The 20,777-nt window shown below is 39.9% G+C and overlaps 1 protein-coding gene across 1 annotated transcript in view; it reads right to left on the minus strand.

Moving 5' to 3' along the window:
* Positions 1-2,614: 2,614 nt before the first annotated feature.
* The window catches only part of mtmr11 (myotubularin related protein 11), a 49,484-nt gene continuing 31,321 nt past the window's right edge, over positions 2,615-20,777 (minus strand). The window contains exons 11-18 of the mRNA XM_042490838.1: positions 19,401-19,531; positions 17,551-17,629; positions 16,673-16,743; positions 13,453-13,625; positions 12,012-12,182; positions 11,506-11,724; positions 10,116-10,433; positions 2,615-4,109 (exon numbers count right to left, since the gene is read on the minus strand). Coding sequence (XP_042346772.1) covers positions 3,651-4,109; positions 10,116-10,433; positions 11,506-11,724; positions 12,012-12,182; positions 13,453-13,625; positions 16,673-16,743; positions 17,551-17,629; positions 19,401-19,531 — 1,621 coding nt within the window. The 3' untranslated portion in view covers positions 2,615-3,650. The remainder of the gene's footprint in view (positions 4,110-10,115; positions 10,434-11,505; positions 11,725-12,011; positions 12,183-13,452; positions 13,626-16,672; positions 16,744-17,550; positions 17,630-19,400; positions 19,532-20,777) is intronic.

Consider the following 20,777-nt stretch of genomic DNA (forward strand, 5'->3'; position numbering starts at 1 on the left):
GTCCGACTACCCCTGCCCCATGTGCAAGTCCATCCGGCAGCTGGGAGGCCTCGGCCCGTCCTCCTCTGGCTACTTCTACGGGCCTGACGGCATCCTGCAGCAGGAGCACGGCAGTCGGTGGGGCTGAAGTGGAGGGATGTGGACTCAAATCTTTTGATTCTTTTAGCTCGGGTTGATTTTTAATGCACTGACATTAAAGCTGTGTGGCGACATGGACTGAAACTAACGGCCACTTTACTTTATTCTGTCTCTTTGCTCTGTTGTTGTGGTGATCAGGTGAAACAAAGAATGCATGACGTCCATGGGTTCAAAGTGCCAAAAAGCATCTCAGTACATGGGAAAATTTGCACGTCATCATCAAAAAATGTGGAGGAAGGTCCGTTATATTTCGGTTCGTGTGGCGAAACAACATAATGAGCCAGAAAAACACCTCATTCCTGTTTTTAAAGCATGCAGGTTTTCTGTCTGTATAAAAACACAGAGTTTCATTCTGCTGAACATCATGTTGGAAACCAGAGAGACCAAACCAGAGTTTTACATGACTTAACTGTGCAGTAGATATTTTGTATTTTCAACATCTCCTGTGAAGGTATCGAGCATTTTGCACATAATTGTTTTATCCTGACTATACATATCATGCAAGACGGTTGAATTTTAAATTAACATGTACAGTGCCGTGCTACTTTTTAAGTGTTTCAGATCATATGTAAATATTTATTTTGTTAAAAAATAAAGTTTGTGAGTTGTGTTAGAGCATGGTCTTATTATGGCACAGATGGTGAACACAGTTGAACTGATAAGTATTTTTTTTTTAATTTATCAGGATCAAAACATGCTGATACAAAAAAATATGTACATCTGGCAAATTTAAGTGACGTTCGTACCAAAAAAAACCTTAAATTATACAACATACAGAGAGACAGGTGAAGCAGAAATGAGATTTTCTATGCCACAGGATGAAGATGATCCCTTTTATCCGCAGAAGACCAGCGAATGCATTGGCATCACACCTGGAAAGCTCTGAAATTGTAGCTGATATCAGTGTGCCTTAATATTGATGTGATGAATATTTACAGCAATTTAATAATTCATACTGCTATCAAGTGAGGTACCTTTTTACACGAGAGGAGGTCGGCATCAGTCATACATCTGACAACTGTTATCCAGCCCAAAAAAATTTAGAAAAACATGCTTTTCGAATACATAATAATTCCATCCGTCCGTGGGAGTGACGCCAGCTCATCTACTTGACACCCACATCATGCGAACAACAAACTGTTTGGATTTAAAGGCGCAGGACCAGATACTTCCCTCTGTGCTTTAAATACAGTCCGAGTCCTTGACCTAAATGCTGACTGCATACTAATACACATCCAGGCTGTGAAAAAAAAGAAGAAAAGAGAGAGATAACATGAAAAGTAAACACAGAAAGAAATAAGCTTTCCTTCGCTTCCAACACTGGTACCTTCCCAAGGTAATCAAAAGGCAGAATAATGTTTTCAATTCCAACATAATTCTCAAAATAATACATTTGGTCAGAAACACTTCAGAAATCTCACTTATCTACACGGATGACATCAAAAAATTAGACCAATAATGGTCAAAAATACTTAAAAATACAGATGAAAGTTCCAGATTATATAACTAAAGCCCTGAAATGATGCCAGTCATGCAGGAACTGAATTAAACTGCAATAATGTGCAGTGACTTTAGCCACATCCCGGCTAACAAAACACTCTGAATATAGGCCTCTCGCTGCTCCAAAGCATGCAAGCGGAGAGATATGAGAGCAGTACCAAAATAGCTCTCATGCCCCAAATTCCACATTAAAGTCAACGGTCACAGCGCCGGCGGTTCAAAAAATGACGGTTTTCAAAAATGATCATTGTTCAAACAATGTTCTCCTGTTCTAGGCGAGGAAATTAAGGTGTGTTTATGCACATTAGCATGACAGAGGCTCTAAAGAGATTTTATTTTATTTTTTTTAAAGTCCTCTGGAGACATGCAGTCAAACAGGTCAGATCCAGTTAGAAGCTGTGTCCATTCTGCCACGTGTCTTTCTTAAGAAGCACTTTATCACTCCCCTATCTGTGTCCTGTTTCAGATAGGAAGCTAAAAATAGAGCTTGCTTTCTTTCTTGAAGAGCAACATGACATCTACAAAATGTGTCCTGACAAGTTCTACTGCGATTTAAAGGGTTAGTTCAGATTTTTTGAAGTGGGGCTGTATGGGGCACTTATCCATAGAAAGTATATGGAAGATGGAAGATGGCAGTCGGCACGTCGTCGTTTTGGACAACAAGGCTAAGCAAAGAACTGCTGTGGAGGTCAGAAACAAAACGTATTTTAGCCACCTAAAAAAATCTGTGTCAGTTTAAGTTTACACTATATTGAGAGTATTTTCACCACTTTACCCTGCAGTCAGACACCAATGTCCGGTGGAGAACTGGATCAGTAACACGGCTCTCTTCAGAGCCAGACCACAGAGAAAAACAGGGATTTTACCTTGATGAACATGGGAGCTGCTGGTCTAAAACTGCTTCAATCAGTTAGTTATTCAGTGTTTTTGTGTGACTTGGGTGATTTAAAGGGTTAATCCAGATTTGCCAAATTAAAAAAATAACACAAACAAAAAAAAAAAACGGATTGAAGCAGCAGTAAACCAGCAGCTCCTGTGTTCAATGATGTTTAATCTCTGAAGAGAGCGGCATTACTGCTCAATTTAGTTATTAGTATCATTGTGTGACTCTGGTGATTAAAATGGTAAGTTCAGATTGACCAAGGTCTGCTGCTGGTTTAGAAAGAAATGACTAATAATAAATTATCTTGTACCTTGACTACCACTGCACTGATAGTTATTTTGCTGGTGCTATTATGTGATTTTGTCATTTAAAATGCTCAGTTCAGATTCCCTGAATTTGCACAATAACACAAACGGCAGCTGCAGCAGACCAGCGGCTCCTGTGTTCAGTGAGCTTAAATTACTGTTTTGTCTGGTGGATGGGAACATAAATGGGGAAGTGAGGCTATTAACGGCTTCCCCGTCAAAACAGGCTGTCTGACAGAAAGGTAAAGTTGTGAAAATACCCTCAATATAGCGTATTTTCACCGCTTATATGGATTTTTTTAGGTGGCTAAAATTTTGTTGCTGACCTCTCCACACCAGGGCGTTGCTTACCTTTTGTGTCAGACTCTTGCCTGCTTTTCCAAATTGTAACACACTGAGTCTGGATAAGGACCCCATACAACCCAACTTAAAAGAAATATCCCTTCAAGATACTGGAAGATGTGCTTCTGAAGTTCATCTTCAGCCCTTTTTTTGTTTTTGATATATTTCATTGGTGGAATTTTTCATACTAGTATTTTTCTTTACAAATATACAAAAGAGTTGTCACATTTTTTAATACAGTACAGACGATAAGTAGCAGAGTCAGGAGCTCTTGCACTGATTGCATCATACTGTTACTGATCACCGTGTTCCACCAAAATAGTTTTGTAGTAGTCAATCAAACACGGGAAACACGCGTCTAGGTCTCCTCAGTACATGATACCAGTGAGGGATGTGTCAGATCATACTTTACAGACAGGTGGTTTGGGTATAGCACCCGGTCGTGGGGTGAAACGCTCTGAGAAAAAGACAAGTAGAAAACCTCAGGAAGCTATCGAGGACCCGTTGCTCTTAGGCAGCTTGGCGTTATTGGGTGCTGGGTAATAGCGCTGGTCAGGGCGTGACTCTGCCGCTGAAGAGTGCCCGAACAGGAAGGTGTGCTTGTTGCCGCCGCCATTGTCTTTGTGGCCGGGTCGGAACGGTGGAGCCGAGTTGGGCGGAGGGCCCCTGGAGGTCTGGTGGTTGGTGGTGGAGGTAGGAGGGGTGGGCGCCGCTCTGGGCATCGTGGTGCTCTGAGGCCTCGACGCCGGGAAGAGGAAGGTGCCATTGTTGGTGTTTTGGTTCAGGTTGGTGTCAGTCCGCCGGGGCTCGGAGATCTTGGTCGGGGGGTTGGGATCCGTGCCCGTGGATGCTTGTGCTAGCTTGTCTTTGAGCTGTTGCACCTCCCTGGCCAGCCGCTCCACAGGGTGGGGGTGGTTTGCGGAGATGGGGTGGGAGAACGCCTGAGGACGGAAAACAACGCGGTCGATTTATTCTCCAGTCGACAGTCACAAACTTAAAGGGGAAGTTCAGATTTTTTGAAGTGAGGTTGTACATGGTACTTATCCTGAGTCAAAGTATTACAAACAGTAAGTGTGTGTCATCACACCTGCGGTTTGGAGAAGCAGACGGGAATACTGACACTGAAGCTAAGCAGTGTACTGCTGTGGATGGGGGCAGCAACTAACTGTATTTTAGCCACCTAAAAAAAGGACTACCTCAACAAGTCAATGTCTATATCCTAAGTGGACGCTATATTCAGAATATTTTCACAGTTTTACTCCGAGTTCAGAAAGCTCATTCCTTTGGCACTATAATCACTTACATAAGTACTCCACACAAAAAGCAGTACAGCTTCAGTCCCCCAATCACAAACCACTTCATCCGATGTAGCATCACATTTAGAGGTTCAAAGATATGAAATTCATTCCCTCCTCACCTGGTTAAACTTTCTCCTTTGTCATACAACTATATAACTATATAACTATAGTTTCATAGGGGGAAACACTTGTCAAGTTCCTTGAGGGTTCCCAGGTTTCACCTGCATGTCTCCTTTTCTTAAAATGTACAACACTGCCGTTTTGAATATGTGCTAAATAAATCAAATCAATTTTTTTTCAGCCTCAGACTTTCTGTATTCCTACGCATCTCTCTTTTTCAGCCTGTTCAGACTCCCTCTTCAAAAGTTGTTTCTGAGATGAACAGCATGTCGTCATTACTGTCATAATCACCCTAATTTTAATTTTCTTGTTTTTGTTTTTTTTTTTTTTATAAACCGTTTAAAGTCTGACCTGAACAGCTGACCTGTGGCATAACACACTGCATGCATGAATGTAGTGCCAAAAGGAAAGGGTGGTGAAAATACCCCCAACAAAGTGTACACTTAAACTGCTTTTTTCTTTTTAAGGTAGCTGAAATACATTTTGGTGCTGACCCCGTCCACAGCAGTAAATTGTTCAGCTTCTGCGTCGGGACTTCTGTCTGCTTCTCCAAACATTGACCGCCATCTACTGCAGGTATTACACTGACTACAGATAAGTGCCTCATACAACCCCACTTCAAAAAGTCTGAACTATCCCTTTAACATCAAAATTATCACTCAAACCATTATTTAAGAACATGTCTAGTGATGATTTGTATTTTTCTTTTAGTCATCTAATCTGGAGAAAAGACCAAAACAGTAAATTCATTCAACTAACAAGTATAATCCGTTGACCCAAAACCTTATCTGTATTATTCCTTTGTGCCATAGACTTCCATGGTTGTCCAAAAACTATTAAAAAAACATCAATAAACCTTATTATTATTAACATGTTCCTTCATTACACACCATCCTGCTGCTGCATATTAATCCACCGCTAATAAACAGTCCCAAACAAATTCACTCTTTACTCTTCTTTGAGCAACATTTGCTAAAGAACTATGGAAAACTGAACTAAACAAAGAATTTGTGAAACATTTTTAAAAGATTAACACAAGTGGTAACCTTTGGAGCTACAAAAATGAAGCCAACGCGGACGTGCCGAAAACTACAGTTTTTCAAATGGCCACTTCTGACTCCAGAATTCAGTCAATCCTCAGAGACCCTCATGTTAAAAACTCTCTAATTAACAGGAGAAATAAATATTTTTAAACCCTAGTTGGTTTTGGTGTCTTTAGCTAATTTTAACATTCGTGGCAATTGTACAGAGGGTGATATTTTTTTATATAACTCACCTGTTTACATTAATTGATGGTTGATGCTAGAATAATTGCGGGCATAAGCGCTGTAGTGACGCCTTTGCAAGGCAACAACACAGTCTTTAAGCCAGATCCACTCCTCTCTGCTCCGCATCCATGAATCGTCGCTTCTGGCTCCAAAAATCAAAATGGGGGACGCCAAAATGACAAATACGAGGCTCCGAAATGGGAATCCACAAATCAATTGGTGATGTCACGGTGGCTACGTCCATGATTTTTACAGTGTTTGATTTTACATCTCCATTAAGAACGATGGGCTCATGACTGAGAGCAAAAGTATTGAGAGACAGACTAACACATTTGTTTTGCGAACAACAACATCAGAGAATATTACCACCCCCATCCTTTAACATAAAGAAAATGTTAAGCCCATATATTGCAAGATTCCAGTTTTTAAGGTGCATCTGTACTGGATGCAGCCCAACAAATGCTCTGTCCTACCTGAACATTACAATATTCAGTTTTTGTTGACACAGTTAGAGAACTGTGTAGTAATTTTTGATGCTTTGTTAAGTGCTTTTGTTTGTACAAAAGTGCATTATACATGAGATTTATTTAGTGTTGTGTCAAGACTTTGATACAACAGTGCAAAAGCAACAAAACTCAACAACATCCATGTTAAATAAGAGTTAGACTGTTGTTTGCTCCACTTCTTCTGGCAATGAAACAGACTGGCTGGTTCCCAAGCACAAATATTCACTGATCTCAGAATGAATAGATATCTTGTGTCAACGCCGCTAAGATGAAAAGAAAAAAAGGGATTTTGATGGCCTGGAGGGGCGCTTTAATGGTGCGTGAAATTGTAGAGGAAACACTTGAACTACACAGAAGAACAAAACTGACGCTAATCTCTCGACACTGTTAACCTGAGTCCGTGATTTAGCAGTTTGATAGGTTTCACTTGTTCCTCTACAGCTCCCTCAAAATAGACGACTGCACCCACCCACACAGCGCTCGACTATTTCTGACATCACCATGGAGACACGGATAGACGCGCTGTAGCTCAGACATCATCACAAAGGCTGTACCACGTCCATATTGGGAGTTTGTCGATCAAACTGATGTGCATATGAAACAGACAACGTCACCTCCTGAACAAGCAGTCATGATGCGAGAGGACGAACACGGCAGTTATCTGGAGCCTTTCCGGAAGTTTTGCGGACCAAATTTAATGAAACATTTGTGAAGGATGTCGCCCACTTGATAAACCAAACCACACATCCGCACTTAGACACTCAACCTCAACCACTCAACCACTCAACCATGCAATATTAAAATTAGAAAGACGGGTTGGTATTTTGATTTATGATTGTAAAAAAGTCCCCATAAGGCACTGGTAACTTCCTGAACCTCCTACAATACAGGAGTGGATAGATACAGTAAATAATATTAATGTTATGGAAAAGATTACTTTCTCTCTTCGCCCTCAGAAAAGACTCTGGACCCTGTGGGTAAAATATGTAAGATGTTCACAGCCAGATTTTGTAGAGGTATTGGATAAATGACCTTAATATCTTGTTTTATTCTTACTGCCATTTTATTTTTCTACTCCTGAGCTATTTTACTGAAACTTTACGTGTGCACTTTGTCTCTCTCACATTGTACAAAGTTTTGGGACATCTGAACAGTACAGAAAATTTAACTGTCTGTCTTGATTTATGTTCTGTACCATAAACTGCTGTCAAGAAGACAAAAAAAAAGACAACTTGTGCTGGCCTTCAGATAGTTCTGTATACTGGTGTGACTTTTAAAAATATATATTAGCCGATGAGTGCATGCCTGCACTTAAAGGGTAACTTTGGTATTTTCTTACTTGGACCCTATTTTGTGTCTAGATGACTAATAAAGGCAACAATTTTTGACAGTATTTAACAAGAGCGCTTCAGCCAGCAGCAGCAAAATAGGCTGCAATGTAACTCCTGCTGGCAATTGAGCACCATCAATCCACAAAAAGTGCTTGTTTTTGTCACTGGCAGGCTATGATTGTTATTTTAAGAGTCTGAAAACATTATGGAAAGAATCACTGCAGAGGTCGACCTCTTTGTTGAAGAGTAACAACCTATTTGTTTAACCAAAACTAGACACAAAATCGCAATTGCCAAATGCACCAGACTGAATTTACGTTAACAGTAATCTTAGAGCGTATAGAGCCAAAATATTTTCACATCTAACTTTGTAGATTAAGGGTTTATTTCAACCAAACCAGAGTTGGTGATTGTTGTACAGCGATAATAGAAACCAAGATGGTTTTTCTCATTTCTATTTTGTTCCTGTCAACTTTGAATGAAGTGTTTTTTCTGATGATAAAATTACTCCTCATTTTAAATGGAGTCTGGTGGGTTTGACAATGGTGTTTTAGGATTGTGTGTCTGATTAAATAAAAAATGATCTTACTCTTCAACAAAGGGGTCTAACTCTGTAAGAATCCTTTGCATAATGTTGTCAAACACTTCTGATAACAATCTGAACCTGTCAGTTTGCAAAAACAAGCACATTTAGTGGACGTACACTGATCATGCATGATTGCCCACAAGGATCACATTGCAGCCTGTTATGTTGCTGCAGCAGACTCGCTGTTAATGTACCAAAATTTGTTGTTTTGACTTGTCATTAAGACACCAAAATATGAGTAAATAGTGTCCAGGTTGAAAACTACAGAAACTAGCCTTTAAATAAATGCAAATCACATCCTATCTACCTTTTATGACTCAAAATGTAAACTAATTTCACCCCTCAGTAGCTCTTGGGCTCAAGTGGAAACTCTTTCACAAAACAGTGTTAATAGATATCAGGGTGATGACATCATTCAGGGGCTCAAATCTATTTGCATTATAGTGTAAATATTAAATGTCAAACACCCTTTTGTGGCTCTATTTCACCATTTCAACTTGGACTCCCCGATGTTGTTGTAGCACAGGTCATCCAGTTAAAGCACAGTTTTTTTTTTTACATTTTACTTGTATTCATATTTAAATTGTAAAATCATCTAATTGTTTATATCATGTCTCTTGACTTTTGCACGGTTTCTTGCTTTGCACCAAATCACTATGACAAATTCACTGCATGTGCAAACCGACTTGGCAATAAAAACTGCTTCACATTATGAGCACCAAATTACCACAAAATCCGAACATTTCCTTTCAGCTCAGTGCTCTGACATGTATGTATGTCTGTGGGGAGTTTCACCAAGCTGGGGGATATTAGTGAATTCATGGCAGCTACTGCAGCAACCGGATATACTAAAGTTTAACGTGAAAATAAAGCTGTGGAGTTGTTTAAAACATGCAATATGTCACCCAGTTGAATGGTTAGGCTCTCTTATTTGTGTTTTTAATCTGTTGTAAACCAATGGGGTTTTGTGGCACAGAGGAATAGGCTACAGCTGAATAATATCATTTTTGGGTTCATGTCTCCTCAGGAGAATTTATATAAATAATGAAAAGATAAAATAAAACCAGCATCATCCTATAAGCCAGTGGTTTCTTACATTTCTGGCATCTGACCCCTTAAAAAAAAAAAAAAAACACTGTCTAGTTGCAGCTCTTATATGTGTGGAGGGTTCAACTAGAAAGCATTTTTTCTGTGTTTTAATTCAAAGGCCTGAAGAGGTAGAAGAAATAGAGAACCCAGTTGTATGGTTAGGCTCTCTTATTTGTGTTTTTAATCTGTTGTAAACCAATGGGGTTTTGTGGCACAGAGGAATAGGCTACAGCTGAATAATATCATTTTTGGGTTCATGTCTCCTCAGGAGAATTTATATAAATAATGAAAAGATAAAATAAAACCAGCTCATCCTATAAGCCAGTGGTTTCTTACATTTCTGGCATCTGACCCCTTAAAAAAAAAAAAAAAAACACTGTCTAGTTGCAGCTCTTATATGTGTGGAGGGTTCAACTAGAAAGCATTTTTTCTGTGTTTTAATTCAAAGGCCTGAAGAGGTAGAAGAAATAGAGAAATATATTCTGTGCAGCATATATATATATATATATATATATATATATATATATATATATATATATATATATGTTATGGTGGTCCTGAGGGTCTGGAGATTTATCTTTATCAACTGCTTTTAGCAAAAGAAGGCATCTTTTAAGTCAATTAACACACATTTTGTTATCAAGTGTTTGTTGAGAATCAAAAGAAATATATGGAGCAACGCTGACTGTTCCTGTTTCACTATAACTCTAATGTAAGTATTCTGAACTGGCTGTGGGACACCTACATACCTGTGCATGCAGCGCTCCCCGGAGATAGCACTCCCTCCACAGCCCCATGCAGGGCCCCATCAGGACAGGCAGTAAGGGCTCATAGGGGTCAAGTGGTCCTTGAGGTCCGGAGGTGGGAGTGAGGCCTTGGGGAAACTCAGCTAGAGCCCAGGCTTTCAGCAGGCGCTCCAGGCCGGGCACGTTCTCAGAGGACGGCGCCCTCCGGTGGCTCTTCTTGTAAACGCCTGAACTGCCACTGCGCCAGGGAAGCAGGTTAGCAGGACAGGAGAAGGTGCCACGAGAGAGGAGGAAGACTGAGCCGGGGATGGTGTCAGCCAGCTGGTGGGCAGAGGTGGGAGAAAAAACACTGTCAGCCTATGTTTTAAGCTGCACACATCTTCAAAGTAAATTAACAATTGAGTTCTCTGAGTGTCATTCACAGTAACAAGCTAATATTGTCCACTGTGCATGCCTCCCACATATTTTCATGAACCAAATATCAAAACTTTTCCATGACTTTTCAAGGATTCATAATGACTATGTTTTTCTCTTAACCTCCTTGCCCGACATTTTTCAAACATATCAGATTCTATTTAAACATAATTTTAGCCAGCTGGCATACATTGAGAGAAAGACAGAGCGAAGGGAGAAAATAATGACACATATGTAAACAAATGTCTCACATTGATACACATTAGAGCTACGTTACATCGACAGCTACAGAAAATAAATTTGCCCTTATATTACATTGTTAAAGGTTATCCACGAAAAACTACTGTAAAATTTCATGATTTTTCCAAAACTTTCAGTGATTTTGTTTAATAAATCCATTACTTTTCTAGGCCTGGCAATTGTGATAGTAAAATTCCATTATTTTTCCAGGATTTCCATAACTGTAGGAACCCCTGACTGAGGGTCTCAGCCATGACATCATGTATGATGTCTGTTTGTAAAGAATATGAACAGTATGTATTTAATTATAAATAGCTACTTATGGTTACTTTTCAGAAGTTTACTTTTATTGAATTTACCACACTTGATAAATCAGTGAAATTAGCTGTTGGTTAGTGTGAAAGGTACTCACACTTGTTCCCTAACAGTCAATTTTTATTGGATGCATGTTTTGTAATGCCCACAGGGGGGCGCAGTGCCCTGTTACAAACCTTCAGTAAGCTCAGTGAAGACAGTGCAAAATTTCACAGTAACAAAATCTGAAAATGTTTGAAAATTTGATATTTATTTCTCAGTAAAGATTATCTGTGTTGCTTTTTGGTAATATCATGGCTATCACCACTGAAATTCAAAAGCTGAAAAAAGAACTTAATGCCCCAACATGAGATGCTCTGTGGTGTCAGCTCCCGCCACGGCCACTAGAGGGTGTGTTGCATCATGACAGAGCTGGCAGCCTCACCCTGTGTGTGTCTGGGTTGGTGTTGAGGTTGCCGTTGAGCAGCGGTTGGAGCGGAGGGGTTGGGGGGACAGGTTGGGTGAAGCGGTCTCGTCTGTGCTTGCTGTACTGCAGGGACCAGTCCCACACCGAAGGCAGAGGAGGGTCAGAGGGATCAGAGGAAGAATCCGGATGATGGACATCTCTCCAGCCATTGACTGGTGTGTAGGACTGTGCAAGGTTCTGGGAAGACATATTAAAGGTTTATGTTGTAATCAATTACTGTTAAATGCCAAGCTTTCTCTCGATGCAACTTTGTGCATCAACCTTATTTTAGAATTTGTTTGATAAGAATTGGTAAAGAAAACAGAAAGTATTACATACATGCAGAAATATTTCTACAGTGTCAGCAGCAAATTATACTATAATAACTATAAAATGATAGAAAAGTGCCACTGTCTAAGGCTCTATTTTAAAGATGACACAACAGAGTTGCCAAAACGCCAAAGCCCCTCTCAGGTGTCTGGTACCTGGGAGCGTTTGCATCTCTCTCGCTGGCAGTTGGCCAGGAAGCTGGAGAAGAGTGGCAGGTGGATGCTGTCGTGCAAGGCCAACAGGAAGTCATCTGTCAGCTGGAAGCGAGAGGGATACTGGGACAAGAGCTGCCAAACACAGTCCACGAAGAGCAGGAAGACTGGAGCCTGAAGGGACACAGAGAAGGGAAGTTGTTAAGTAAACTTCATTTCTGTAGTGTCTTTCAAGGTTACAAGTTTCTTCACAGGTGAACTTAAAAACAAAACTATATGATACAACAGTAATTTTGGCTAATGACTAAACATGAGGAATAAAACAAAATACAACAGGATAAATAAAACCATTTGAGTAAAAAAATAAATGAAAAATAAGGCACAAACTCTGTTCAAAGTGAAGTTTGTTGGAATAACAACAACCTATTGACATTTATAAACAACACATTTAATTCCTGTATTTATACAATCATCTTCACTGTGATGCCTACACTGTCAACATCCTATCAGGGATAGTTGTGGTTAGTGGTGTGGAGAATTTGTCTGATGCAGTGATGCAAACTGGTGCAACAGCCTCTAAATCTGATGAACAATGAGGTAGCAAAAGAAAAGAATAAAAAATAAACAGTAATCATGTTTCACACCTTTATATTATTGATTATCTGTAGAAAATAAGCCTAAAAACATAAGTATATCTGTGTGTGATTATTGCTGATTTTCTACACTTATCTGAGCAATGTATCCACCACGATACAGACACAGTATACCTTATTATCAAAGCTGTAAGAATCCAAATCATTACTTTTCATCAAGAGCATATAAAATCTTTAAAAGCAATTTTCCAAAACAAATGACAAGTATATTTGTGAATGCTGGCATACATTCACATGACCTAAGTCGTAAATCCATCTCCCCTTCAGTGTTTCTCATGATATAAAATGCACCTGTTTAATGCCCCTCCCCCCACAGCCTGTCAAATGACTATATCCCCCAGAATACAGAAACCATTTAAGGGCTTAAGGAGCCTTTTGTAATTCAGCCAGAACCAGAGAGATACATCCTCTGCATCTAGTGTGATGGATGCATGTAGAGGGCACGTACAATAGAGACAGAGGTGGGATGAAGAAGTGAGAGAATGAATAAGAAGGAGGGAAGTAGAAGGGAGAAGCAAAAGGTGGAAGAAGGGACAGATAAGACGTAAAGGAGGTGGGACAAAAGAGGATGTGACGAAGCCAGAGGGAGGAGGTGTAGGAGGAAGAATAAGGGAAGAAATAGCAGGAAAAAACATGTTTTAATGAAAAAATACTGACTGAAATGTTTGAGATGTATAAACCTATTTTAATCTTAGAGTTTTTGTTAAATAATAACCATGTAATTTGTATTTTATAACTGCTCTTAGTTAACCTTGTGATTGTCAGTTCTGGTGTAAAGCTTGACCTCTCACCTCCTCCTTGTCGTTGTCGCGGTGGTAGTTTATGCGGCTGTAGAAGCGGTGGCCGGCCATCACCCACTCCTTCTGCACCAGACTCTGGAAGCCGTGCTGGGTCCGACAGTGGGGGTCGCACATCACCTGCACCAGGCTGGACACCACACAGCTCATGTCGCGGTCCTCCGCCTCTGTAACAACAAAATGAATGCAATTCATGATAAAAAAATAATTAACCTATGTTATTTTACATCAGCCTGCTGGAGATGTTTCTGTTTTTTAGTGTTTGGTTGCACTGCATGACTAGTGACCTTTTTTTAACCCATATTTAGTGTGGGTCTTTAGCATATAGAATATGGATAATTTTGACAGTGTGTGGCCAAAGCTCATACATACTGACATGCACATTTTGCAGTAAAAGTTAATAAATACATTTCTAAATGCCTGGGATGATTATTATTCAGAGATAAAAGGGAAAGATTCTGCCTCCTTTTTGTTTTTAAGGCCAAAGAAGTTAACCTTCTACTTCACTTCTCTTTAAAAAGAAAAAATCAAATCCACTTCTCATCACACACGCTCACAGGAATTTTTATCCCTTGAAAATCCTCAATACTTAGCTTGGTAAATTAGGTTTTAGTTTATTCGCACCAAATAAATGCAACAAATTACAAGAAGTATGAAATTAAAAGTATGTATCAGTAGATAATTTTAAGAGTATGCTAGATGATACGGATGTTGTATAGTGTTGCTGCTTTGGTTAATTCTCAGACATGTTTGTTATTCATTGTTTTTATTGTCTAGATTTATTTGTTGTTTTATATCCTTGCTCCTGGGCAGACTTGTTTGTTTTTATTTATTTATTTGTTGTTCATCATTCTTGCCAGACAGCACCGCTTGTTATTTGCTTTATTGTGGCTGTTATCATATATTATGTATCCATATAAATCCTTGTTTTCCTGAATAACAATGGTTGATGAAATGTTTGTAATGATCATTCCTCGAAACACCGAGCTCAACCTGTGTGCTGTTTTAAAGCCCATTCGGGACAAACACCGTTTTAATTTACAACCACCATTTAATTCTGCTCTTACTCCTATTAAGGCTTATTCACTCCAGCAATAGAGAGAGGGGGAGTCATAGAAGAAGAAAATATAGACTGGTCAGACCTGCAGATAAAAATGCTGGCAGCAAATAAAAGACAAATACCCAGGGCCAGACACAAGAGAAGAGAAAGAGGCACACTCAAAGACGAAGTTTTCATTGGGCTGGTATCGTGAGTCATTTCTGCAGAGGGATATTTACAGCTGATCCGGCCAGAGACAGATCCGTCACAACAAGGAGCCTTGATACATAAACCTCTGTCAGCTAAACAGTCGTTATAAAGTCCGCCCTGATGTTAGTCACTTCCAGCTGCAGAGCGGCAGAGAAAGTCAAACACCAGCAGCATGTAGTAAACATCCGTAGCTGAAAACAGCTATTGTTTAAGTGTTGAGTGTTGGGTCTGTCTCGCGGGGTGTTTATGAATGCACCACAGGCAGCCTGACCACATGATTAGAAATCAACAACAACTCACTGTCTGTAAAATGAGCCAGAAAACATGATGTAAGGAGTACAGCACAATATTATCTTTTTGAATCAACCTTCTTTCAGCTTTATCCCTACTGTTTCTTAATAGCCTCACCAATGAAAAGGCCAGGAGTCAGAACAGCAATAATTAGGGATGACGTTTTTTTGCCCCTGATCTACATTCGAGTCATTTTCTATTGAGCATCTGATGATACTGAATCCTGATACGATACTTCTGTTTATCCTGGATAATACAGCTGCACAGTGCACACATTAAGAAAGCTTCTTTAAAGTTACTAAAATCAATCCAAAGTATAGCCTATGCTTGACAATATGAATAAATGAATTGCCTTGTCGCTGCTCCTTAAAGAGAGTATTCTCCAGAGTTTGTTGCTTCGGCACAGCTGGAGTTATCTGAATGAACTGTATTCCCTTGAGTGTTTATTTTTGTCATCCTGACATCTTTTGCATAGATTATGCTTTATTAATACATAAACCATGTTGGCTTTTTGCTTGTGTGGCTTAGGCTTTTTGCAGTGGCTTTGTGAGTAAGGTTGTTTCAGCATTTCACCCCTATCTGTCTCTCCACCTAGCAGGGTGGAGAAACACTGTGCTCTATAACTAGGCCAAAATGTGAGATTCAGGCACTGAGCTGAAATGAAACAAGTGCTCTTAACTTCCTTAAATAACACAAATACACAGTCTCATACTGCATTTTTGTTTAAGGTGTGTGGGGCTCAGCCCGAGCTCTGACATAGCAGACTGAGAAGACAGACAGAGACAGCTGAATGGAGGAGAGTTGATGAATGTTGCGCTCCATGTTGCTATGCATTTAATTAAAAACAACTGTGTGACATCAAACAATGCATTGGACCACACTATAAGCTAAATATAATTGATCCCAATCAGTCAAAAATTGCCTCGATCAGCCCCTGATGAAATCGATGGCAATAACTTGAGGGGTGAAAGCTGACGACCTTGCCGACAGGAGCAACAGCCAGACACTCTGCGGTCACCCTCACTGCTTGTTTGGGTTAACCTGGTCTGTCCAGTAGCGTTCCCTGTCACTTGATCCAACAAACTGCCTGGTGGTGATCAGCTGACACCTCTATTCCACAACAAACAACAGTCAGCATCTTCCTTTTCGCAACACACAGTCAAATAGAGGTGACTCGCTTGTTCTGTGGGGGAAACTCCAACACAGCAACATTCAGACGAGGGCTTGTGAGGACTTGTCAGTTTTCCCACACCTGCTCAGGGCCTCTCATCTCAGGCAACACCAGAAAATGGAAAATCCAGCCCCCATATAGAAGTTTGGCCCAAAAGCCATTGATATTTGCTCTCATATACGAAGGTCTCAAGATTAATTTAAATCCTCAATAATATGTTTTCATTTAATTTCAATGAGGTAGACGTCATGGTTCTTTTATGAAGTCTATGTGGCCTTTAGACACAAATGTTAATCCCGGTTGCAGCCTGCTGTTGCCATGTCCTTAAAAGCCTGTTATATGGAGGTCTATTGACAGTGTGCATGTAGGCTCAGTGGAGTGTGCTTGTCGCCGGTATATAGCTACTTCAGGGCAAGCCCTAATGTGGGATTAATGAGAGGGAGGCGCCGTGAATAATGAATGGATTGAATAATATGAGCCGGGGTCTGGGTCACGTGACTCACCTTGCAGTGCCACAGTCAGGTGACCGCCGCGGAGCAGACAGGCTACCTCTGAAGCTTTCCTCAGACAGGCCCTGCAGACAGGCAGGCAGGCAGGTGGATATTAAACCAGATTTATCTCATTACACTCTCATTAAATTAAAAACATGCTTAAAAAATTTTGTAGTTACTTAGAAACATGATTTGCAATTTTACACAAATTACCGTCATAGTTTTGCTTTCTCAGTGCCTGCACTATAATCTGTCAAATGTTTCAGATTTCTCTAAATTCTGGTTACTTTTCTATTTCCAAAGTTCTCAAAAAACCTTGAGAACCTTGACCTTTGACCTTCCACCACCAAATTGTAATCAGTAATGCTTGTATCCAGGTGGACGTTTGTGCCTGTTATGAAGAAAATCCCTCAAGGTGTTGTTGAGCTACTGCTGTCACCAGCATGGAGGCATTAAAATATATGCACCAAATATGTGTTTGCTGTATATTCCGACTTTAAAGCTATACAAATACATAAATACACACATGTATTCATGTTAAGACTGAGCAAAGGTAATTATAATTCTAAGCAGGAAATGCAAGCAGCTTTCAAGGTTTCCAAATCAATGATGCTGCATTTAACATTAGACCAGAGATGATAGCTTTGGATGCTGCATTTAAATAGAAACTTGGTACTTTAATTAGCATCCTTTTACTTCTACAAACTCTCAATGTATTCAGTTGAGGGATCTTAAATGCTCCTGGTCACAGCTCTTAAAATTTCTTGACCAAATCACAGCCAAACACCACAAGGTTATCAAAAAGGAGCCATGGGTAGGAAGAACTTGGGATTTTTTTGTTTGTTATGGATAACATACATTAATTGCGGCTAGCTAATCAGAGCTGTTACCTGATATAGTCTAGCCAATGGGTGCTTTCCAGGGTGGATAACCATTTGTCATCAGGCACTGAAACAGACGTGGAAATATCTAGAAGCCAAAACAGGAAAAAGAAAGATCATTGTCAACAAAAAACAGTGGTGAAATGCATCATGTTATCATTTATCAGCCCTCTGACACGCAGGTTGGTCCTATGCAACTGGAAACAGAGACATGCACTAACACATTCAAATGTTACGAATGATGTAATGAAACACTTGGACTAGACTAGAGAAATTTTTTAAATTTGGCAACCTTTTACAGATCACCTTCATTATATGAAATCTTCTGACAAGAGTTAAGATTGCATCCATCACCCTTCTTATGACTTTTTAAAATTTTATATACATATATTTAATTTTTTATTTTTCTAGTATAGACTTTCTTTTCATCCCTCTCTTTTTTCCTTCTTGTTTCAATTAATGCTATGCCCTATCACTGTTGTATTATACTTTGTTCGTGTGCATGTGTATATGTGTATACAGATTTGTTTTGTGCAATGCTATAGAAAAAAAAACAGTTAAAAAAATGTATCACTAAAAATGCACAAAAGCCTTAAACAATGCATTTGGGGTCATCTCACATTCACATCAGTAAATTTCAGTACTCCATATCGCAGTCTAGTTGTTTAATGACAGAGCAGTATTCATTATTTACAAAACACTTCATCTTGAATGTGCAAAATCTCAGAGAGATTTAACAAAATGTCTATTTTCATTTCCGATCTAGTAGCTGTGAAGACTCAAAGCCCGCTGCCAGTAAGCCGAACAAGTACATCTGAGCGTCTGTTTTTACAGGACAATCCTCTGAGCTGTGAAGCATTCGCCCACTAAAGACAAAACACTGACCTGACAAATGTGTGAACCGTGATAATCGGTGACCTTTACACATTGTTCATGTGCGAGAGAGAGTGTGAGTGTGTGTGTGTGTGTGAGACAGGTCAGCATTTCAGTTCCAGGGTCAGTAGTTTTAGTTGTAGACGAACATGAGTTTTGTCATCTCTCTGTTTACTCAACTATGGAATGTGCTGTGTGTGCCGACATGACAAAAACAGAAATAAAGACCATTTCACAAAGCCTCTTTTGAGCTGCCAAAGTGTTGCTGCATTTCAGCTGCATGATATAGCACAGCTAAACTCAGCTTGACTTGCTCTTTTTTAGGTTTCCATTAGCAACAGCTGGGGTACCTCGTACTTTTATTGATACCACTTCAATCAAGGTTCACATCGAGCTGAGCAGATACTAAAAGATGGACTTAAAACACCGCAGATCACTGATTGGTCAGAGCAAATCGTAACTGATGTGACATCAGACATGCTCAAAAACCTGCCCATTTTTTAAAAGCCAAGTTACTGTCAATAACGAACGCCACAGACTGTATATAAAGATGGACGATGAGTCGCCTCTTAACCCCACTGTACAAAAAAGAATCCAAAATATTCTGTTTACGGCTGCTACCATCATGCCTGGGTAAGGCAATATGGAGTGTGTACAGTAGCGATCTCTACGGTGTCGAGTTCCCGCCCATATATTCATCCAACTGATCACCAGCAGCAACACTGATGGAAAGCACTCTGATGTCTGACTCCCTTCTTATTGCATCAAATAACCAAATAAAACCAAATTTATCAGAAAAACAAGCACTTTAACAAATATCGGCGTGATAAGAACTATGTGAAATGACAGAAATCTATCGTGTCATCTGTCATATGACATCTTTGGGAAAAATTTATTTCATGTGTATTTTGAGTTTTTGGTACACGGGGCGGGGTTGACGACCTATACTGCTACTACTGGATGTGTGTGTTCATGTCATTTCCCACCTCCCAGACAGAGGGCACGCAGGCGGCTGTGTGCCAACTGGATATCTGCAGGTGAGGGCAGCTCCTCGTCCAGCTCCACCACCACACACAGAGAGGACTGGCAACCAAACAGGATCATCTCCAGATTTCTGTAAAACAGCATATCCCACTGTTAACACACTGCCGCTCCTGCAAAAAACTAAACGAGTTGCTTTGTACACCTTTTAGTGGCTTTTTAGTCATACCTTGGATTTTATCTCTAAAGACTTCCTTCAAAAATCTATCAGAGCACACTACAAGTAATTAGTTTAAATGGCGTTTCATTGCAAATTGAATCTGCTATTCTGACTTCACCCTGTATTATGTTGTTTTTAAACTGCAGTCTCAAGCTTCTTGAACAGCTTGCAGTATTAAGGGTGTGATCAACTGCTGTTTCAGAGAAGACTATTTCGGCAGCTTGGTTTCCTGTGTTAAGATAATGATCAGCACAACACTGCAGGATGATTAAAATAAACTCTCTCGTAATTGTAGTGCCAAAGGTGGTTCAGTTGCAGAGGAGTGTATAACTCTATCTCACTCAAACACAATCAGAGGACAGACTTCCTCAAACTGCTGGTGAGGTGAACAAGCTGCGATTAAACCTGTACCTGCAGCTTCTAAGCATGTAGCTTAAATTAGAAGTTAATAAACTTCAATATCAACTAATGCAAACTGATATAATAAACCGCACTAATACGCAGACAACATAGCTGGCCTTTGCATAAAAAAAATGTTTCCTGCAGCAGCTTCAAAGCGAAACATCAGCCCTGTTATTAGTTTTCTGTTACCCATGCTTTGCCTTGAGATGGTTACAGCCTGCAGTCAACGACTACAGCTAAATCATCTTTAAACACATTCAAATGTTGTTTGGATTTTTTAAAGTGAGTCTGTATGAGGTACTTATCCATAATCAGTGTATTACCAGCAGCAGATGGCGGTCGGCACAAATGCAGATTGGAGAAACAAGCAGAAGTACTGAAATGGAAGCTTTGCAATGTGCTGTTGTGGCAAGCCACAGCAAAACATATTTTAGCACACACAAAACAGTATCACTTTAAGTGTTATATTAGGGCTTCCCTTTGAAAGTTGGGTATTTGAATCATCAGTTTCAAACCCTCAGTTCACTGAGATTGTATCAAGTCGAGCAATCATTTTTTTTGGGCAGTGTACTTCTGGGGAGGTTTTGTCCCCAGATTTTGCTACGGACCAAGCGCTCCTAACTTTCACGCTACTCTTTGCAGCTGGCAGCAGCACAAACAAGGAGAGAGGAGAGACCTGCTTAAGAGCAGCAAATTTTCTGTTTGCAGCAACTTAATATGATACCGTCTCTGGCTTTGCTTGACATCTAATACTGGCAAA

The sequence above is a fragment of the Plectropomus leopardus genome, chromosome 7 (assembly GCF_008729295.1).
Source record: "Plectropomus leopardus isolate mb chromosome 7, YSFRI_Pleo_2.0, whole genome shotgun sequence".
Lineage (NCBI taxonomy): Eukaryota > Metazoa > Chordata > Actinopteri > Perciformes > Serranidae > Plectropomus > Plectropomus leopardus.